The sequence below is a fragment of the Adiantum capillus-veneris genome, chromosome 10 (genome assembly GCF_014529385.1).
Source record: "Adiantum capillus-veneris isolate H3 chromosome 10, ASM1452938v2, whole genome shotgun sequence".
Lineage (NCBI taxonomy): Eukaryota > Viridiplantae > Streptophyta > Polypodiopsida > Polypodiales > Pteridaceae > Adiantum > Adiantum capillus-veneris.
Genome location: NC_140940.1, coordinates 164,842,627 through 164,862,850, shown reverse-complemented (window position 1 = coordinate 164,862,850; position 20,224 = coordinate 164,842,627). Strand labels below are relative to the sequence as shown.

Sequence of the window (20,224 nt, the reverse complement as noted above, 5' to 3'; positions counted from 1 at the left end):
TCTTGATACTGCTTTGTGCAGTTGTATAAAGATGTTGTTGCTTGCCTATGGCAAGCTATGTGGAAGGTATGAACTATACAAGGCCCCAATCAAAGATGTACCTGTCCCAAATCAAACCGATGGAAATTCTTGCTGCTGGAGATGTCTTCTCCATGCAGAATATGTCCTGCAAAGCTACTTTGCCTTAAAACCTTTCATGACTAAGGTAACCATTTGACAATGCATTCAGTCGGTTTTGGTTTAGTTTATACAAGAATTCTCACCATGTGGTCTTTCAATTTTGCAGAGTGCTTTAAAAAACTACACATATGATTATTTGCAAAGATACCGGGTAAGTTTAATACAACACCTGCTTACTATGTCGAGCCCCAGAGAATCTGAAGATAGCGGCTTGGACGACCGCACAATTGATATGACAATACATGACGTGCCACCACGACAAACCCCTGCATCCGATACAATGGAATCATAACGGGGCGAGGGGGTCATATCAGCTGAAGATGAAAGAGCCGAGGATGAGGAAAGGTCAAATGAGCATATGGAAGGTGCTAGTGTACAACCAGAGGGGCTTATGGAGGAGACAATGAAAGAGCCAAGTCAACCAGTGGAGGAGCCAAAAGAGCCTATGGATGAAACCCAAGATGAGGGAAGCAGGCCAATGGATGAGCAAAAGGATATGGATGAGGAAAGTAGGCCTAGGGATGAGCAAACTGATATGGGTGAGGCGAGGATGGATGAGGCAAGGATGGATGATTCAAGCCTGTCAACCGAGGCAGAGAAAAAGACCTTGGAGGAAACCTTGAATGAGGCAGAAAGAGCCATGGGGGAGACCCTTGATGAAGATGTGAATGATGAAGCTAAAGCAGAGGAGAGCAACAACGAAAACAACACTACAGAGACCCAATATGGACCCTTGCTACCTGTAGATACGGTTGTTCCGGTAATTTCTATTCAAGTATGGCAAAATATGTTCAGCTTCTAACTACTTATATGTACTTGTCAACTTTTACAGAGGTTGATTATCTTGGACCTCAATGGATTGCTGCTGATGCGCATGTCTCTCGGTGACACAGAACCCTTTGAGGATTTGCAAACGTTTCGGATGGGAACTTGTCGAGTCGTGGTTCATCTAGGAACCAAGGAATTTATTCAGTTTCTTCTTCCGCGTTTCAGAGTTGTCATATGGTCTTCAATGCAAAGGCAAAACTTGTCGCCACTAGTTACAATAGTTTGCGGTGTATGCGGCGTTCACACGTCAGATTTTGCCTTTTTGTATGATCAAAGAAAATGTGTTACCGTCGAGGGCCACTACCACCCTAAAAAACCACATTTACCTCTTTTGTACAAACCATTTAGCCAAATCGGTGTACCCTTTGATGCAACTAATACACTACTAATTGATGATACTCTTGAAAAGGGAGAACTAAATCCACCGGGAACAACTATCTCACCACCTTCTTTCGAGGGGCATTCCTTTGATTTTTACCTTGAAGACATTCTGATTCCATACTTACAGAAATTGTATCTCAGTCCATTGTTCACGGACGAGTTTGTACTTTCTAATGAATTAAGATGACTCTTCTATCATGTCTTTCTCTTGTCTAACATTGAGAGAGAGAGAGAGAGAGAGAGAGAGAGAGAGAGAGAGAGAGAGAGAGATTTGACATGCTAAAGAAATGTATTTCAAGCACACTTATATTCACAGAGCACAATTGACAAATGAGCTCAAAAAACTTCATGTATTGAAAGTCATTCGTATACACTTGGGTTCACAAGAATCTCTGTTACATTGACACTATTTCAACCCGACCATCCAACTCTTTGCACAAAATATCTTTTTCCCTTCGCCGCATCACCTTACAGCCAGCTAGGAAAAAGGAAAAATCTGATAGGTCCCTATCCATTGACTCTTCAATTATGTCATGCTGCAACTGCAGAAGACTGCATAGCTCCCTTATTGTAACCACCAACATTAGGCCATGCTCTTTATCAATCACTTCCACATCCACAGCAAGATTATCTTCCAAACCTGCAGAAACCTGGTCCATAGGAATATACTTACCATTGAGCATTTGTGATCGCATATACCAAAAGGAGAGTAACAGTGATTGGCTTGCAATCATGTACTTGACAACTAGAGTATCAAGCGCGACCTCGCACCGTAAGCCAATCTCTTCCTTTACATACCATCCTCTGTCAAGAAGTCTGTCACAGGATGACTGCTGAAATGACTTGCACATGAACATAGTTTTCGTAACATGGATATTGTAGCTATGAAACAACTCTATGAAGAGTGCAGCAAGACAAAAGTTTGCAATTCTAACCAATTTGGTGGGAATAGAGCTACGTAGAGACCTCTGTATATCCTTGTAGAGCTTACTTTGCATTGCCTCCACCATTGTTTCCTCGGGAACTGGCCAGTCCACAGTGTTCCAATCGATTGGTAGAGGCCGTTTCACCAACATGCCATTCTTATTCCCTGAGCTGAGTTGGTAGAAGTGGTCATAAAAAAATATTCCTTCATCAGCCAGGCTTTTGCTGCTCCTCCCTGAATACTGTAGAGAACCAATGTGGGCATGAACAATAAGGAAGAGGCCTATTATGCACTCCACAGGCTCCCATTGCTCATAAGAAGAGGGATAAACATCTGCAATATATATAAGAAGAGTTAAACTAAGAGTATCAATAAGTAAAAATGACAAATCTAATGTAGTTGAGCTGTGAAGAATGGAGACATTGCTCATAAGAAGAGGGATAAACGTTGCAAAATATATAAGAAAAGTTATAATGAGAGTATCAGTAAGTGAAATGACAAATCAAACAAAGTTCAGATGTCAAGAGTACTTACAATTGCAACGTGGTTGATGTATATCTGATACTTTTCCACCGTTTGCTATCACGTCTGGATGGGTAAACACATACTGAACAAGAACTTCCTTTACAGATCTTTTGCCGATTTCAACTTTGAAATCCAACACTCTGGCCTTCCATGCTGAGTGGTAAACATTGATACCACTAGACTTCTTGGGTCTTCTTGGTTGCATGAGGACCCATGAATCTTTGTTTATCCTTTGTCCAACCCATTGGTTCTCTGCACTTATTGAAGTTGATATTGTAATTGAGGATATGCTACTACTTGGCCTTCTAGGCAAAGTGCAGCTGTTGGTTGTTGGTGTGAGAGACAGTAAACACCTAGAGCTTCTTGGGCGAGAAGACGTGGAAGCCATAGCTCTCAGAGAAAAGCTTTAGTGGAGGGAGATTCACTTTGAAAGCATTCTAATGGAGGGAAAGTGTTTTAAAATTCCAATATCTTGTGCGGGCTTAATGGTCACCCTCCAGTACGTTAATGACCATAGGAGAATATCAGCAGTGGGACCACTGGCAAGCACCTAATAGCTCGGTAAAATCAAGGAAATTACGATTCCACAATCCAAGTTTTTAGGTTATTTTCCTATTTTTTGAGTCTTTCCACGTACTTTTCTACGTAACGTAGCCCTCATGCTCATTGGACGCGCTCTATTTTTCTCTCTCTTCATATGGCCCTCCAAATGACCTCTGAAATTTCCTAATGCATGGATGTTGCTCGTGAGTTTTTGGCCGATGAGGGGTTTTTAGTCACCATGTGCATGGCTGAGCGTATTGAAGATTTTATTGCAGATGCAACTAGGGTAGGACTTGTGCTCTTATGTACATGGACCCTCATGTGTGATAAGAAGGCATATCGGCATCCACTCACTAGAGAAGCGGTGAGATAACAAACTTAGTTTCATAGTTCAATTTCCTAACTAAAAACATTGTAGCTATGACATTCATTCTTTGAGTTATTTATTTATGCAGGTACTTGATCTTACCATGTGTCTTTGGTATTGTATTGGCCATCCTGAATAGGATTTCAGGAGCATAAGTGATAGCCTTCTGACATGTGTCCCCCTTTCCCCTTTTGTGAGAGCTTTAGGTAATAAATAAATGCAACTAAACTCTCATTGGACCCCTTTGCCTCCTGGTCAATAGGAATCAGGCAAGCCATTGGGATGTTGAATGCTCATTGGATCCCTTGAGAGATTGTCCAATAGTCTTCTAGAGAGCTTAATTCTTATTGGTTCTTTTATTAAGTGTTTTTAAATTGATTAAACTAGATTTACTCTAGCCTAATTCTCATTGGTCCACCTCCATGGCCATCCAATAGGGATTGAGTACACCTTGTGGGCATCTGGGCTAGGGAGCTGACATGTGTCCCTCTTTCCCTTTGTGTAAGGGTAGCTTGTGTGTGTGTGTGTGTGTGTGTGTGTGTGTGTGTGTGAGAGTTTCTCTCTCATCTCCTACTTCTTGGGCTCGCCCCCTCCTATATAGGACTTGAGAAGACTTTTTGGGACACACATAAAGCATCCAATTTCCCTAGTGTTTGGCCTTTGGACACAACCTTTGAATTTTGGAACCTTAGCGTTTTGGAAGTCTTAATGGGCTGAACCTTAGGGTCTTTTTAGCCCATTGTTGCACCTTGCTCTTTTGCAGATGCCCCCCCTTTGGATCCCTATTTTACCCCCTTTGGATCCCTTCTCCCCTAGCACTTACCCATATTAAATGATCATTTTAACATGAGAAAATCATTTAGGAGAATTAGATATCAGTTATTATGACATCAGAAGTCTCAAGAAGAAGAATGACAGAGACGATATTCCTCTTCTCAATACTGACCAGGGGAAGGCCACAAATGACTCCACCAGAAATTGGAGCTGGTTAAACTTCACTTCCAAAAACTTTCAACCCCAAGGAAGTACTGACTGAAGAGATAATCAAGAGCAGAGAGACCATCTGGAAATTTAGAAGAAAGGTGATCCCAGAGGAAGATCTACTATCACTCTCCCTAACTCTGAAAAACAACAATGCCTGTCATAATTTGCAGATAACACTAATGGGTTGGTAAAAAATGAAGAAAATGTCACTCAAAAATTTCTGGAGAGCAATCACTATCTTTTGCTCTGCATCTGGCTCCAAAATGAACCATTCCAAAACAGGAGTTAGGGCCTTCATCTCTCCCATCCCTAACTAGATGGCTGAACAAGGATGTAAAGTCATCCTAGAGGGGCAAGTGTTCAGGCTCCTAGGAATCCTTTTTGGGTTTGGGGTCACAATGAAACAAAAATGGGATTGGGTGATTGAAAAATCCAGAGGGAAACTGAATAGATGGCTAGGGTTTCAAAGCAACATTGCTGGAAGAGTTATGGTAATCAATCACTATATGACTGCGTACCTCCTATACTTCCTCAGCTGTTGGAGGCCCTCAGATTCCCATCTAAAAGAAACCATCAAAATCTGCAGGAACTTTTTGTGGGTAGGGGACCCCTTCAAAAAGGGGGCTGCAAAAGTCAAATGGGACATCTGCATTTTGCCCAAGAACTTGGGAGGTCTTGGAGTTAGAAATGTCAGTGCTTGGGCTGATTTACTAGCCATCAAGACTGTCATCATAGCTCTGGAACAACTAGAAGCTGAATGGGCGTGCCTTCTGTTTAGACACCTGGCGCGCTTTCACATCAAAGTTCAAAGACTTTGGAGCCAGCTCCCTTGAATCACAATATTCTTTGGAACTCAAGAGCTAACCCCCATAAGGTATGCCCTTCTCAAATTGGTATGGCAAGCATGGGAGAGAGGGAGGCCCATGATGGGGTTTAGCCAGGAACACATACAAGACCAAGGAATCAGAAGAGAGGAATCCATCTGGTGGTCCAAGGACCCAATTCCAAATCACTAATCAACAGGCCAGAACAACCAAGAGAATTCATCACAAAGGGTTCAAAGTTTGGGAGGACTTATGGAGCAAAGCCAACAGCTCCTGGCTCACCTCAGAGCAACTTATCATGACAGGCCAGCTACAACCTTGGGAAGTTCGATTATTGGAATCAAGGATACAACAATTCCCCCAAGGATATCAATGGATATTCGAAGCCGATGTCACTCCATCTGCCAATTTCATACGATGGAACGGGAGGATAGCTCTTAAGAACCCCCCTGACTTCAAAGTTGAACATGTCCCTCCCCTCCATGTCACCCTCAAAAAAAGATGGAATGTGCAGCTTGACAGGAAGCAGTGAGACTTCAAGTTCCAATCTATCTGTAACAGAAGTATTCAGCCCAAGCAGTCCGTATTGCTGTGGCTCATCCTTCATAAAGCTCTTTGGACAGGGGCCAGAAGTAGAAAAGCCAATCAGAGTGATGGGAGATGCGTTAGGTGCAGAAGAGCAATAAAAGACATTTCCCACATGTTCCTCAACTGCCAGACCAACATCCCCATCCTCTCCCCATTAGTCAACACTTTAGACCACCATATGGGTTGGAAACAACTGCTCTTAGGGGACTCAACTGGTCTTCTTTCAGATTTTTGGAATAGATTTAGAGCAGAATTTTTGTGGATTATTTGGAAGCTCAAAAATTCTTTCTTATTTGTTCCTAACTTTCAAGCTCCTAGTTTGAAAACGTTGTTTGTTGGATGCTCTGTGAAGGATGCCAACCTCAAGCTTGAACAAATGAGGATCTACAGGCATAGAGTCTCAATCCTGAAAGACTCTCTAGAGATTTATGCAAGAAGGGCTAAAGACCTGCAAGGCTTGCTGGATGACAATGGCACTCTGGATGTGATATATAATTGGGTGTGAGATGATGGATGAAGTGCTAGAGCTGGCCAGTAAATATGAAGAGGCCTTAAACTTTGCCAGCAGGCTTCAAGAGGAAATAGATTGGCTGTGAAGATTAGTGCTAACCACTTTTACTATCAAGTTAATTGTTTTGGAGACAGGACCCTTTGTATCACTGGGATTATGGCAGTCCCCTTTTGTAAAGATTTTGTCATCCCCTGTAAAAAGTATAATTCAGCCACCCCTTCCTTGGGTGCACGGATGTAGGCACCACACTTGTTCATAATTTATTCACTTTTATTATAAGAAAAAAAGAAGGACAAAATTTAATTTTTGAAAACAAACAAATAAGAAATTTGAATAGAGAAAAAAAGGACCCATTAGGCCCCAGCCCTTGTGCCAGTCTTTGATATATATATTTAGGGAATTCCTTCATAGCTTCCTCCTTGAAAGCTAAAGAGTGAAGTGGTTTGCTATATACATCCTTGAGACTTAAGGTGGGAAAGTGGAATGTGGGATTGTGAGAGCACTTTTCTCTCCACTCTGAGAGCCTTCAACTTTCTCTTTGAAAGTTGAAAGCTCACATTAGGAGCACAAAAGAGCACGGGGCGCGTGGATTCAAAGCTTGACTGTAGACACAAGGGTAGGTGTAAAACAATATATATATTTATATTAAAAAAAATAATTTCACACACACATATCTTATGAACATGCGGTTAAGGCGGCAACTCAACAATTTCCAGGATTCAGATTTAGCCTCTCGAGTTCCTACCCTAAGGAGTGGCACTCGTTCTGTGGAAAATTTAGAGAGTATCCTAGAGACATCCTCAAACTCTCAATCTGATACTAGCTCTAGAACAATGAGTAGTAGATCAATGGATCATGAAGCATCCTTTAGCCATTTTGAGCTCGGTCAAGTGGCTCCCGCAGTATGTCGCACTTCCGTGTCCTTGCTTTGTATTCGCTATTTTTTTGCCCGACACGGCTCCCGTAATAGTTTCTTGTGTCTCAAAAATTAATTTATTTCTCGCAAAAAATTTCCCAGCATAATTTTCTTCCGTATTATCATTCAATTTTTCACCGAATGAATAACTTGAAAATTTCATGTTTCGGAGTCTCGGACAATTATTTCACTTTGTAAAATCCTTGCATTAAAAATACACTAAAAATCGGGGATCTTACATCCTCCCCTACTTGAAGAATTCGAGGTGTCCTCGCCTCGATATGAAGGTAGGGTATGCAGCTATCAAAGTATCTTCTCATTCCCATGTTGCATCGTCAACTGGGTAAGCAGTCCATTTGACTAGATGTTCCCTTATCGTGCGATTACGAAGAATATGTCTCTGCTTGCAGAATCTTATGTGGTTCTATTGTAAAAGTAGTGCCTGTTGCAATGATCGTTTTTTTATCATCCAATATATGATTCAGATCCGGTACATATTTCTTAAGCAAGCTGACATGAAAAACATTGTGAACCTTCAAATGTGGTGGTAGTAGTAACTGATAAACTTGGTCAATGATCTTCTTGGTAATAGTGTACGATCTGGCACATTAAGCATTTTACTACGTATTGTAATATATCACACTTCATACCTGGCCAATAAAAACTTTGACGCATTAGTGATATGTCTTGACGTATCTGGATGTCCAGCAACACGTATATCATGCTTCACTTATAATATTGTCCTTAAGATCCAAAGCAAAAGGGAAACTTGTCAAGCTCCTCCTTATGTTGCTATCATGGTGTGCCTAAAGCCCATTGGTTGGCCTCCCAAGGGGTCCAATGATAAATCAGTAATTTAATTAATTGTTTTAGCATTTATCAAGTCCTCTCTCTCAAAGGGGAAAGGGGGGCCTTGTCCCAAGGCTACCCTTGTTGCTTGATATGCCCCTCCATGTGATTGGCTAGGCTTGGAGAGGCTCAATGATCTTCAATCATGAGCTACAAGGGGGGGTCAACCAAAGCAAGCTAGGGGGTTGCTTGAGGGGTATACTCTCCCACACACACTCACACACACTCTCATTGTGTGAAGTGCAAAGTGCAAGAGCTCCATCTCGTCCTCCAAGTTAGTAGAGAAGTTGAGAGCCTTCACCAACACTCTTGGCTATGGAGTGCAAATCCAACCAAGAGCTATGCTTCAATGCTTAAGCTTGCCATCTTCTCCATCTCCTTTACTATGCTATTATGTATGCTAGCAAGAAGAGTGACGATAGGTGAGAAACTAATTCTTTCTCCTATGAAATGTTTCTTTTTCCTCTTCCCTACCCTCATTCCCTGCTAGCTCTCTCCACCTTTGAAGGTGTTTGAGGTCTTGGGACTGAGGCTTGGGATATTTGATGCTTTCCACAAAGTTTATGTTATGCTCGTGACGCATGAAGCTTTCCATCTTCATTGCATCACCTAGGTCACAAGGAACACAAAGATTGTATTGTACCAAGTCTCTCTTGGCTCCGTGCCATACACAAAACATGCATATGTAACTTTATGCTCTATGTCCTATGATCAATATTACTCTCTCTCTCTCTCTCTCTCTCTCTCTCTCTCTCAGAGTTGTAAGTTGCTTCGGTCAATAATTATATCTTCTTGCCTCCTTGTTGGCTAACCTACGTTATGTATTGATACCAAATTGATGTCTGCATTTGCAACCATCTGAACTTGATCCGATAGTTTGCTGCATACATGGACCTTTGCTCATAGGATCCGCCACCGTGGTTATTGGCAAGTAGGGAGCTCCGAAGCAGTAATTGCTATGCGTTCAAATCCACACCACCAACATTTCCTGCTTTGTATGCATTTGCTGGAGAGAAACACTGCAATATACTGTTGTTGCTAATCCCAATTGGGGCCGCATGGCCTGCATGCGGTTAAGAAAGAGAATCTCTTTACAGGCCGCAGTATTGGCCATATTGTCTGTAAAATTTATGATATACCACCCAGATGTTGAATGGCCAGTAGTGAACTACTGCTGGAGGCTAATAGGTGCTGACATATTGGTATGCCTGTCTCCAGAAATGCATTACTCAGTAGTCATTGTTCTTCGGCTTCTCCAACATCAAAGCTCTTTGTGTGGAAACAAGAATTAGCGAACACCAATAAGGAAAGTGTCCATATCATCTCCTCATGCATAATGTTTGACTCCAGCTCTTTATGCAGCAAAGCAATTTTAGCCTCATTGGAACTTGCATAAAGACCAACCAAAATATTCCAAGCCTGTTTTGCAGATTTTGCTGAACGAATGTGAGGAACAATGGTGTGCTTCACAGACAACGCAATCAATGCATGAGCCTGCACATCCTTTACATCCCAAAACGAGATTGTTCTGCGGTAGGAAAAACAACTCTAATAGCAGCAATCCTTACATCAAGGTGGACTCCTCGATTCTTCAAGCCAAATGATGCTACTTTAACCATTGAGATAACATGTCTGGTTGCCATGTCCTCAACTAGGTATTGTGGCTTCACTACAAAAGAAGGCTGATTCGAATATGCCGATGGGGACAAACTTGCAGACAAAGTTCCAAGCTGCTTCTGGAACCTGCGAACTACTGCTTGTGGAGAAGATTCTGTACGAGAGCAATTGAGCAACGCAGAGTGGTTTTTTTATTTTATTCACTTGGTAGCTTTTCGTGCGGAGTTTTTTTAGAGCTTTTCATGGCAGTGATGTTTAAAAAAAAAATTAAGGGCAAATGACCAAAATACCTCTCTAATTTGACGAAATTTATACCCCTCGTGTTTTCAAAATGTCCAAATTACCCTTCCGTACGTACTCACAATGTAGCGCTTCAAACACTGCAGCGTGCCAAAAGACTGTCGCGTTGAATGATCTGCTCATGCATTTTCCTCTCCCGTGCCAGTGCTCTTGCCACAAGCATCATGTTGCCATTACAATCTTACCCCTAAGCATCATGTTGACGCTCTCCTGCAATCACAATCACACTCTCTGGGTAAGCCGAGCAGCATTATTACACAATTTGATGCCATTTGACGCCCACCAGTCCATTTTATGGCACTTGTGTTCATAAAAGTGTGCGCTGCTTAGTTTGAAGGAGCGCTACAGTGCGAGACATTACGGGAGGGGTAATTTAGACATTTAAAAAATATGAGGGGTATATTGGGAATTTCTTCAAATTAGAGGGGTATTTTGGTAATTTTCCCAAAATTTAAATATAACGAGTATAGCCTCTCTTTCTCTCTCTGTGCGTCACTGTGCTCCCGGAGCTGCAGGGTTCACCCGTCGGTTGAAGCAGGTTGGGACGAGTGGTGGCAGTATAGATGCCACGTGGTGGCTTCTACTTGAAAAAGAGCCTTGGGTTCACCAAGTAAATAGGTTTCCTTCCTTCCTCCGTCCGCCTCTCCCTCTCCTTCTACCTCGCCATCTCTTCTCTTCTGTCCCGCAGCAAAATGCCTCCTCAACGCAAGGGCAAGGGCAAGGTCGGCGATGGAAGAAGCACAGAGGTTCAACCTGAGGAGGATTTGCCTCTCGCCGTCCAGGTACGCGGTTTAAGTGTTCTTCGCGAGTTGTTCATCACTGTAGCTCGTTCCATTGATGAAGCGATGAAACATGGGATACACCAAGCAGCTCGTGAATTGGGCCTTCCCAAGAAACATCTGGTTGCCTGTCCCATCGGGCCTCTGATGAAGGATGATGGCTTACCATTTCCGATCGAGGAATGGGTGAGCAAGTATTTTATGGTGGAGGCGAGCTCCGATGCTGCAGGATTGCTGGGCAGAGCAAAGGTGGAGCGTGATTTAACGTCCCAACTGCTTAAGGAAGGCGTGAAAGATCTTCATTCGTTTGCATCCAAGGCGCAAGAGGTCACTGTGGAGACATCAGAAGAGATAGCAGCATTAAGGGCACAGATCTTCTTGGTGGAGGAAGAAATACGAAGCTAAAGGTAGGTTGCCAGAACTCGCTACAGGTCGCCATTCTCTAGCAGATAATCGCTAATGTCTTAGTTGATAACACGAGTCTTAGGGCGTAGGTCAGTGACCAGAATAGAAAAATATCTGACCTTCAAGGCATACTATTTGCCCTTCAGGAGGAAAACACGCAGCTGATGCATATGATAACTGCATAGCAAGAAAAAATTAACACTCTTTCAAGTATGGAGTTGATAATGATGAGAAAGCTACTTGATCTATGCAGGGACAAAAATGTAAACCTATTCTGAGCAATCACAGTATAGATGTACCAGAAGACTGGACTGAATTTGTTGAAGATCCCATGTGTGTAACATTGCTCATTTAGGCAGGTCTCACTACTGGCTTACCATCCACCAAGTATGGTAGGAACATGCAGCAGGCGGCAGGGTCGAGAGCAGCACATGAGGCGACGGAGCCTCTAGAGGAATACGCAACTATAGTATGCAAAATGATGGGTGCAACCAGGGGTAGGATGCTGGATGTGTTCCGCTTTACCTTTGGAGTTGATGCGGAAGGCCTCGCATTTGTGGACACTTTTTGAACAGAGGTCTTAGTAGCTCGAGTCTTCCTTTTTGCCATATATAGGTTAGGTCTTAGTTGTCTGAGTCTTAAAGAACTGTTGTAGCTGTGTTGTTGTGGCTTCCTTTTGTCTTATTTTTCCTAACACTATTTGGCCTGCCCATTGGGGGGAGGTCTTAAAGTTTGAAAGATTTTTTTGACATGTCTTTTGTTTAATGAACGCCAAGAAGAAAGTTAGAGATAGCACATATGGTGGTTCTTATGCATTTGAAAGAGGTTATTTAATTGACAGGAAGCCCAGAAACTAGCTTATAAGTGCTTTTATTTTCATTAATAAGCATCTCCATTATTATCACTTCATGCAAAACGGGGGGGTTAAATTTTCTTTTGTAGGTACTACATTTTTTTTTGGCAGTTCATAACTATCTGTTGTATAATTAGTTAGCTATTTCGAATATGATCATGATCATTTTCAATTAATCAGTGCTCCTGTTATTTCAATTAAATGTGATATTACATGTCTTTTGTATACACCTCTAATTGTATATGCATACAATCTTCTTCAGACAGTGAAACAAAATTTTGGTTTAGTTGTTGAAGGCTTATTGATTGACCCTTTTGTATCCAATTTTAGTTCTCCTTACAGATTTCCTCTAGTGTAGCCATTTCTGGTTAGTTGCACAAGACGTTACATGGGTGACATAATTTTTGAGGAGATGGTTTCGGTGGGCTGAGTATCTACCAGTTGTTATCTCGTCGCCTATTTCCATCACACGCATTTGCTTGGGTTGCCTGCAGCCAATGGCTCCTCCTCTGGCTTTATGCAGCTTCTGCAGCCTGCCTGTGTGCATGTGCTTACGCGGCAGCGCTATGTAGCAAGGAACTCGTGATAGTGATAACACTTTACCCAAGGGCCAAGATGGAGGTGAAAGCTATCATTTTTGCTGACAACTCTCTTTTCCTCTTTCTCTCTTAGGTTTCTGGGTGTCTAGTCGATTGCTGCCTTGGCTCCTCCATAAAGCCTATAGTAAGCTCATGCTAAAAACTTGCAAATTATTGGTTAGCAATGCAAGACCCATAATAAGCATAAACTTATCAGCATCTGTATGCTGCGGCGATCTTGCCAAGGTGGCCAAAGGCTTCTAGAATCTCTTTGTAGAGAACAAGGTACTTTTTTCTGACCATCATAAGTGGTCCCAGAGTTGAAAGGAGGGAATGCATTGAATTAAGACTTAATAAATGCACATAAAACCAAGGAAGTTCTTGCTTGCTACACACAAATGCACAACAAAAAGCTGAGTAGTTACCTCGAAGACAGGGTTTCAATGGGGTCTGTTGTTAGAATTGTAGAGCTACCGCCCTCAGCAATTCTATCGAAGTAAGTCTTCAGATCAGAATGGGTAACAATAGGTACTCTTGGTTTAAAGGCTTGGACATCTGTGTGGCCCTCGAGGGTGCACCTCTCATGCAAATACTCTCTGTGTGCATTGCGGTGTAATATTTCTGTGAGCATATTGGTTTGCATTGCTGCAGTGTTCTTTGTCTCTTCGACGAAGCCAGCGATGGTGGAGTCAATGGTAGTGTGGGCAGAGGTGGAGATGGGGCTGCTGTCCGACAGGTGTGTGTGTGTGTGTGTGTGTGTGTGTGTGTGAGAGAGAGAGAGAGAGAGAGAGAGAGGTGTAGATGGAAAGAGCCTAGAGGAGACCCCAAAATGTGTACGTAGAGGGGTGCGAATATATATGTGTGTTTTGAAAAGAGCGAAAGGGAGGGACAATGCTTGTGGGTTGTAACCTGTGATGCTATGCTTTGAATGTGTGTGCGTGTGCGAGAGAGAGAGAGAAATGTTATATTAACGTCGTCAAGAGGTCAAAATGACCTATGAGACCGAAAAGTTACAATTGGTGAATCTGATACCATGTCTGGGTACGGAAATTACAAAGTTACAAAGAAATAACACTAAACACTAAAACACTAAGGAGAAAGGATGGGAGGGGTGGGTTTGTGGGTTCATATGAAATCTCTCATTGGTCGCTGTCGGATCTCATTGACCTGCTCCATGGTCAATACTCTGGTTGGGCGTCTTGCATGTCAGGCTAGGGTAATCTGTATCTTCTGTTGCAGCCTTCATCGGTAGTGGGAGACCCCCCGAGGTCTTGGGCGTCTAGATTTTCCAAGCTTAGTGGCTTGGTCAAGCAACGTACCTCTAGTATGAGTAGGCTCTGAGATTTGCTGTAATAACTGCTCCATTGGCTCTCCACTGGCTGGTGTAAAGAAATCTGTGATTCGTCTCTGAGATTGTCTTTCCCCTGATGTCCTCAGCAAGCTTTCCCTAAGTCTGCGTAGCTCTAGCAAGAACAAGCCTAGACATCTTTGATCCTTGTATCTCATGACTCTAGAAAAAGGTCCGAAACCTTCTCTGAACAGGCAGTGGAAGCGGCCGCGTATCTCATAGTATGCCGGGCAGTGACATGTGTAGTGCAGCTCTGCCTCTGGCTCTAGGTTACATAGGTGACATATACTGGCCCCTGCCTGACACCCCTCGAAATCGGCCAGTCTCGATATGGAGCTAATGTGAGGATGTGCGTATCTGCCCAATAGCGCATCTTATCCCATGAGATAAGTGTGTATCCATATATGCAGGCCTAGTCACAAAGCCATTCTTCGTGAGTTGAAGAAGATGCTCTCTGTAGAAGGCCATCTTCGTGCCCAACTCTTGTGTCGGCTGTATCCATGTGTTCCTGGTATCTAGTTGAATCAAATCCTGGCGTGTGATTCTGGTGATCTCTGTACGTGTGAGAGATAGGGAGGGTGCATCCAGAGAGTATTGAAACGGAGGTAATCTATCTATGTTGAGACCATGCGACTGAAACCATGATGTCATCTGTCCATACCAACACGCTGTATCTCCTTGTAGAGCTAGTTGTCGAGATGACTCCAGGGCAAGCCGAGTGTATCTGTTCTTGGGGAGATCCCATAGGCCGTGCATAAAGGATACTGATCTAGTCAATGCCTCCACCACGAGGGGGGGGGGGGGGGCGGCTAGCTTGGCTCGGATAATCTCATGTGGCACTGAGGCCTTAGCTCCATACATCTCCATCCATCTGTGTTGTCAGATCTCCCATGTTGGTCTACATAGAGCAAAGCTGGAGTCACTAGAGTGTCAAAAAGCCAGAGCTTTGATCGCGGTTCTTGAAACTGAACCTGTGAACACATCCTCTCCAATCCTCCCAAAGCTGCATATGCTCTCGTCAGTCTAGTCTCTGATGCTCTCCTTAGTGAAAACACCGGTCCATCGAAGACTACCCCAAGATAAGTATATGCATTTGTGTCTCCACAATCTCTTGGCCATACGTAAACGAGGGTGCCGACCTCCTGACCCACTGTGGTGTGATGTTGAACACCATAACCTTGGTTTTTCCCAGATTGACCGACAATCCACTGTGACGAGCAAATGTATGCAGAGCATCCAAATGACGCTGCATCCCCTCTAGAGAGTCGGGCATCAGCACAATGTCAACAGCATATAGTAACAGCGGAATCCATGTCCCTGCTAGCTGAGCCCCCTCACCCTGACGCTCTACGTAGTCCGAAAACTCATCCACATACATCCCGAAAAGAGTCAGGGATAGGGGATATCCCTGCTTTACTTCAATAGTTGAGTGGACCATGTCAGACATTCTCTCATGGTGCGTACCCGCCCCATCATTGTCCTGTATAGAGCCAGAATACCCCATATCAGCTCTGTAGGCACACCCATCTCCTGTAGTCTGCGTATAAGTCTGGCTCTTGGCACTGTGTCAAAAGCTTTGCGGAAATCCACAAAGCTACAATAGATCCTCTTGCCATGGTGTCTACCCTCCTCAATAATAGCTCTGAGTGTCAAAATCTGGTCAAGGGTGGAGAAACCTCTCCTAAAACCTACTTGCCCTGGTGCTCTTATGCCCTCTCGCTCTGCCCATCTACTCAGCTCTTGCTCAAGAATGGATGCATATAGCCTAGCTAATGTTTGACCAACCATGATGGTCCGATAATTCCCGTGAATCAATGGATCTCCCGACTTGAAAATAGGCACAATCGTAGACATACTCCAAGTCTCCGGGAAGCCTTCATACATGGCTCGATTAAACATCATAGCCAGGAGCTCTGCAAATATCTTTGGCATGGATGAAGCGCTCTGCTACCAGACCATCATGATCATGTGCTCTCCTTGTCTTCATCCTGTCAATGACTTTCCTTACCCTCTCGGTAGTAAAGAAAGAACATGTCTCCGGGCATGCCTCTAGTGGGTCCGGTAAAGGTGGTTGACCTGATCCCCCCATGTCTCAGTGAAGGTGACCGTTGGCGGTGGTGAATGCTCATGGATAGCCTCCATGCTTCGCCTGAGTCCTGACTTATAAATAGCTTACATAGATCCCACTCTAGCTAAGATAGATAAGCCCTTTTCTTTCGTCGCACGAGGCGGCGAAAGATAATCCGTGACTGTCTATGTGTGGTAATATCCATGAGCACTTCGTCTCCGTGTGGGCTGGCTGTGGGGGTATGCCTGTAGCTGCATCGTGGAGCGTCTCTGTCAGTATTTGAGCGAGTTCATCTAGTGGCCGTCCCGGTTCCCGGGTGCATAGCTGCCTGTATATCTCATCCATATACACAGAATTCGTCTCCCTCATGAAGGTATACCGAGTGTGTGTGGGGACCTCTCCTAAAGGAGCTGTGCTGAACTGAAAGGTCAGAGTGAAAGACAAGAGATCATGATCAATTGCTACTCCAACTGGCCTAGTGCCCACCATGAAGTCCTGAAAGAATGGAATGAGACTTGGCTGAGCCATAACATAATTTACTGTGCTGGCACCATGTCGGTGTGGAAAGCAAGTAAAACCCCCAGCTGTCGAAAATCTTTGTAGGCCATTCACAGAGATGGGCCTATCCAAACTATCACAAGATGAGGAATACACTGAATATGGTAGATACTTGATAGATGTGAATGGCCAATCTATGTGCGGTTTTCATATCTATCAGTATCTGCCATATTCAGTGTATTCCTCATCTTGTGATAGTCTGGATAGGCCCATCTCTGTGACGTCCAACTCCCTAAGCATCTCCTCGGAAGTATCATAAAATATTGTCTGGTGGTGGGCAGTCCTGGTATTGAAATCCCCTAGTATGATAATGTCACCATCCTTGGAAAACTCCCATATGTCATTGTCCAAAATAGCAAAGGGAGATTGTCCTCTAGGTGATGCATATACTAACGTACTCGGAGGAAAGTAACAAATAGCAATGTAGAGGTGTCTGTCCGTCTCTGCCTTGAGCCTCACCCACATGTATCTAGCATGTTCATCCTTGCGTGCGATATATATCAGTGGCTGCAACTCCTTCCTGAATAGAACTGCCACTCCCCTCGAGCCCCGTCATCGATGCTCCGATCTGGTCTCCTGTCTGCAAGCTGTCTCCCATCTATATCCGCTCACCTGTGGCATGGATTGCCCAGATGCTTGATGTGTCTCAGATTAGAAAATGATGGCTCTCCCCGTGAAACTATCCTCAGGGGCAGGGGCAGGGGCAGGGGCGGGTGCAGAGCAGTAGCGAGCGGGGGTAGGGGGGCAGCGAGCGAGGGTGGTTATCTTCTCCACAACAATAGGCTATGTGTTACCCACTCCCTTCGTGAGAAAGTCATGTATGAATCCCATGCTCCTCCCTATGCGGGGCATAGAGGCATTCAACCTACTCTCCGAGGAGTAGAAACATATTTCTATTGGCCTACCATGAAAGTGGACATACAAGCGTATGTTTCAAAATGTGTGGTATGCCAAAAGACCAAGTATGATAGAGGGAAGCAACTTGGATTACTATCACAAAGTGATGACGTGGCTACTCTGCAGAAACCCTAAAACCTGCAAACCCTAATTTTTGCCAAAAACCCTAATCTGCAGAAACCCTAATTTTGGAAATTCTAACCCTAACTGCTAGCTGTGGTAGCAGTACGGATATTCTGGGATTTGCGGTAGAAATTACGGAAAAGAAAAGCCTGCTTTTTGCGACGCAAATTTGAGCATGAAAGAGAGAGAGAGCTACATTGCTTTATTATTATTAAAGCCCCCAAGAGGGCTTGTGAGAGAAAAGAGTTAGCTTTTGATTTGAAGCTTTTGGGGCTCTGCTTTTGGCAACCCTTGTAAACTTTAAATAAGCGGTTTGGGCACACACTCTGCAGAGCATCTGGACGTAGAGTCTGAGAGTGAAACCCTAACCGCTCTCTTGTACTTTGAACATTGATTAATACAGAAAAGAAATATCGAAAGGGACGCCAGTCTTTGGGGCCAATATCTCTAGGCACGGAACTCCACCGGGCCAGTGCAAATCTAGTGTGATCTGTGAATTGTTTTGAAGTGGTTATTTGGTGCTGTTGTGATTGATTCTTGACTTGGAGTGTCCAAGTCTGTTACAGTGGTATCAGAGCACGGCCGATTTCTCTTCTACGGGAAATCCGATCCCCAATTTTTTTTTCCACAGCACCTATGGCTTCATGCAAGGATCAGTCGACTCCCTCTGTATCTGGAGATGCGGGCAGGGATCACAACGAAGATTCCGACAGAGAGTATGGCCCGCCTCGGCCTACTTAGGCGGAGCAACGAGAGATGAAGCGTCGTCAATTGATTAGCGATGCAACAAAGATGATGCTCAGTTTTGCGAAGGACCCGAAATTGGAAAAATATATGAGCGAGACTTCTTTTCAGGAAGTGCATGCACAGTGGCAAAAAACCACAACACCACCCCCGAAACCCGCTCTCAAGAAACCTTCTGATCACGATTATTGAGAGGAGGAATTAGCAGAGGTGGTTGATGCACGGATTGCTTAGCTTTTTGACGCCCAAAAGAAAGCCAAAAAGCACGGCAAAAAGCAGAAGAAAGGCATTGACTTCCCGGGGTATTTGGGTCGTCAATCGACATTTGACAAAGCAAAGAAACAGAAGAAGCGTGTTCGATTTGAAGAAGTACCCAATTCTTCTAGCTCTTCAGATTCGAGCGAAGAAGACAGAAAAGGCAAAAAGCGAAGCAAGAAACAACGCTTCGGAAAGGGCAAGAAAAAGGCAAAGAAGTCTAAATCTCGCCCAGTGAGTGACAGTTCTACAGAGGACTCGTCTACAGACAGTTCAGACTCCGATGACGGAAAATTTTATGCGAACAAGAAGAATTTTTATAAAGCCAACCAGTATGACTTTCTGGAAGATAAAAGAACGAAAGTCCGAGAGTTTAAGGAAGGTGGACAGTCGATCAAATTTTACAATTTTTCAGGATACAAGAAGGCTTTGTCTTTTATACAACAGTTTGACATCGCTTTCGCGGGGCGACGCTACTCAGAGCACTTCGAGCTGCCTCTTACTTCAAGGGGAATGCTCGAACTTGGTGGTCCACGCTTCTTTTAAACAAGATTGCGCCAGTTAAATGGCTGAAATTTAAGAAGCTTTTTATTTCTTCTTGGCTGACGCAAGAGTATGAACGCGATATACGAGCTGCTTGGAACCATCTTCAGATGACCAAGAGAGATACAGTGGATGCTTACTGTGAGAGATTCTGGAGCTCTTTTCTACCCGCCTCTTCATCAAGAAGATCTCTTTCAGAGAACAGATTGAGCGGTTCACCTTGGGCGATCCGAGATCACTACTTGGAACAAAAGTCAGCTTCTATTTAGGAGTTGATGAGTCATGCGAAGCGGGTTTTTCCATTCACTCTGGCAGTCTGACCTACCCCACCGATGAGGTCATGACACAACGAGCTGAATAGACTTCTGGGAATGAAAGTAGAAAGAGAAAGAGCAACCCAGAGAACAAGGATGCACGACCCAAGCTTACTCCCGAGGAGAGAGCTCGCTTCATCAGGGAGGGGAAGTGCTTTGGATGCGGGGAACATGGACATATCTCCGCGAAGTGCCCTAACAAGGCACCGAATGAACAAGATGAAGAAAGGCCAGAAAGTCTAAAGCAACTGAGAGATGTGGCAGAAAAGGCAGATAAAAAGCAGAACTGGTACCACATGGCGTGGGACCTGAACCGAATCAAATGAATGAAAGTACAAACTTTGCCGCTTTTAGGGCAAAGTGAAGGATCAGGAAGCTCTTTTGAAGGAGCCAAGTCAAACTTCTTTTCACTTGGAATTGG

At 43.9% G+C, this 20,224-nt stretch overlaps 1 protein-coding gene across 2 annotated transcripts in view; it reads left to right on the top strand.

Moving 5' to 3' along the window:
- Window positions 1-10,809: 10,809 nt before the first annotated feature.
- Window positions 10,810-20,224, top strand: part of LOC147450004 (uncharacterized) — an 87,132-nt gene continuing 77,717 nt past the window's right edge. The window contains exon 1 of one of the 2 annotated variants that reach the window (XM_086522767.1): window positions 10,810-11,120. In XM_086522767.1, the coding sequence (XP_086378893.1) occupies window positions 11,031-11,120 (90 nt within the window). In that variant the 5' untranslated portion in view covers window positions 10,810-11,030. Of the gene's footprint in view, window positions 11,525-20,224 lie in introns of both variants that reach the window. The other variant, XM_086522766.1, reaches the window with a different exon arrangement.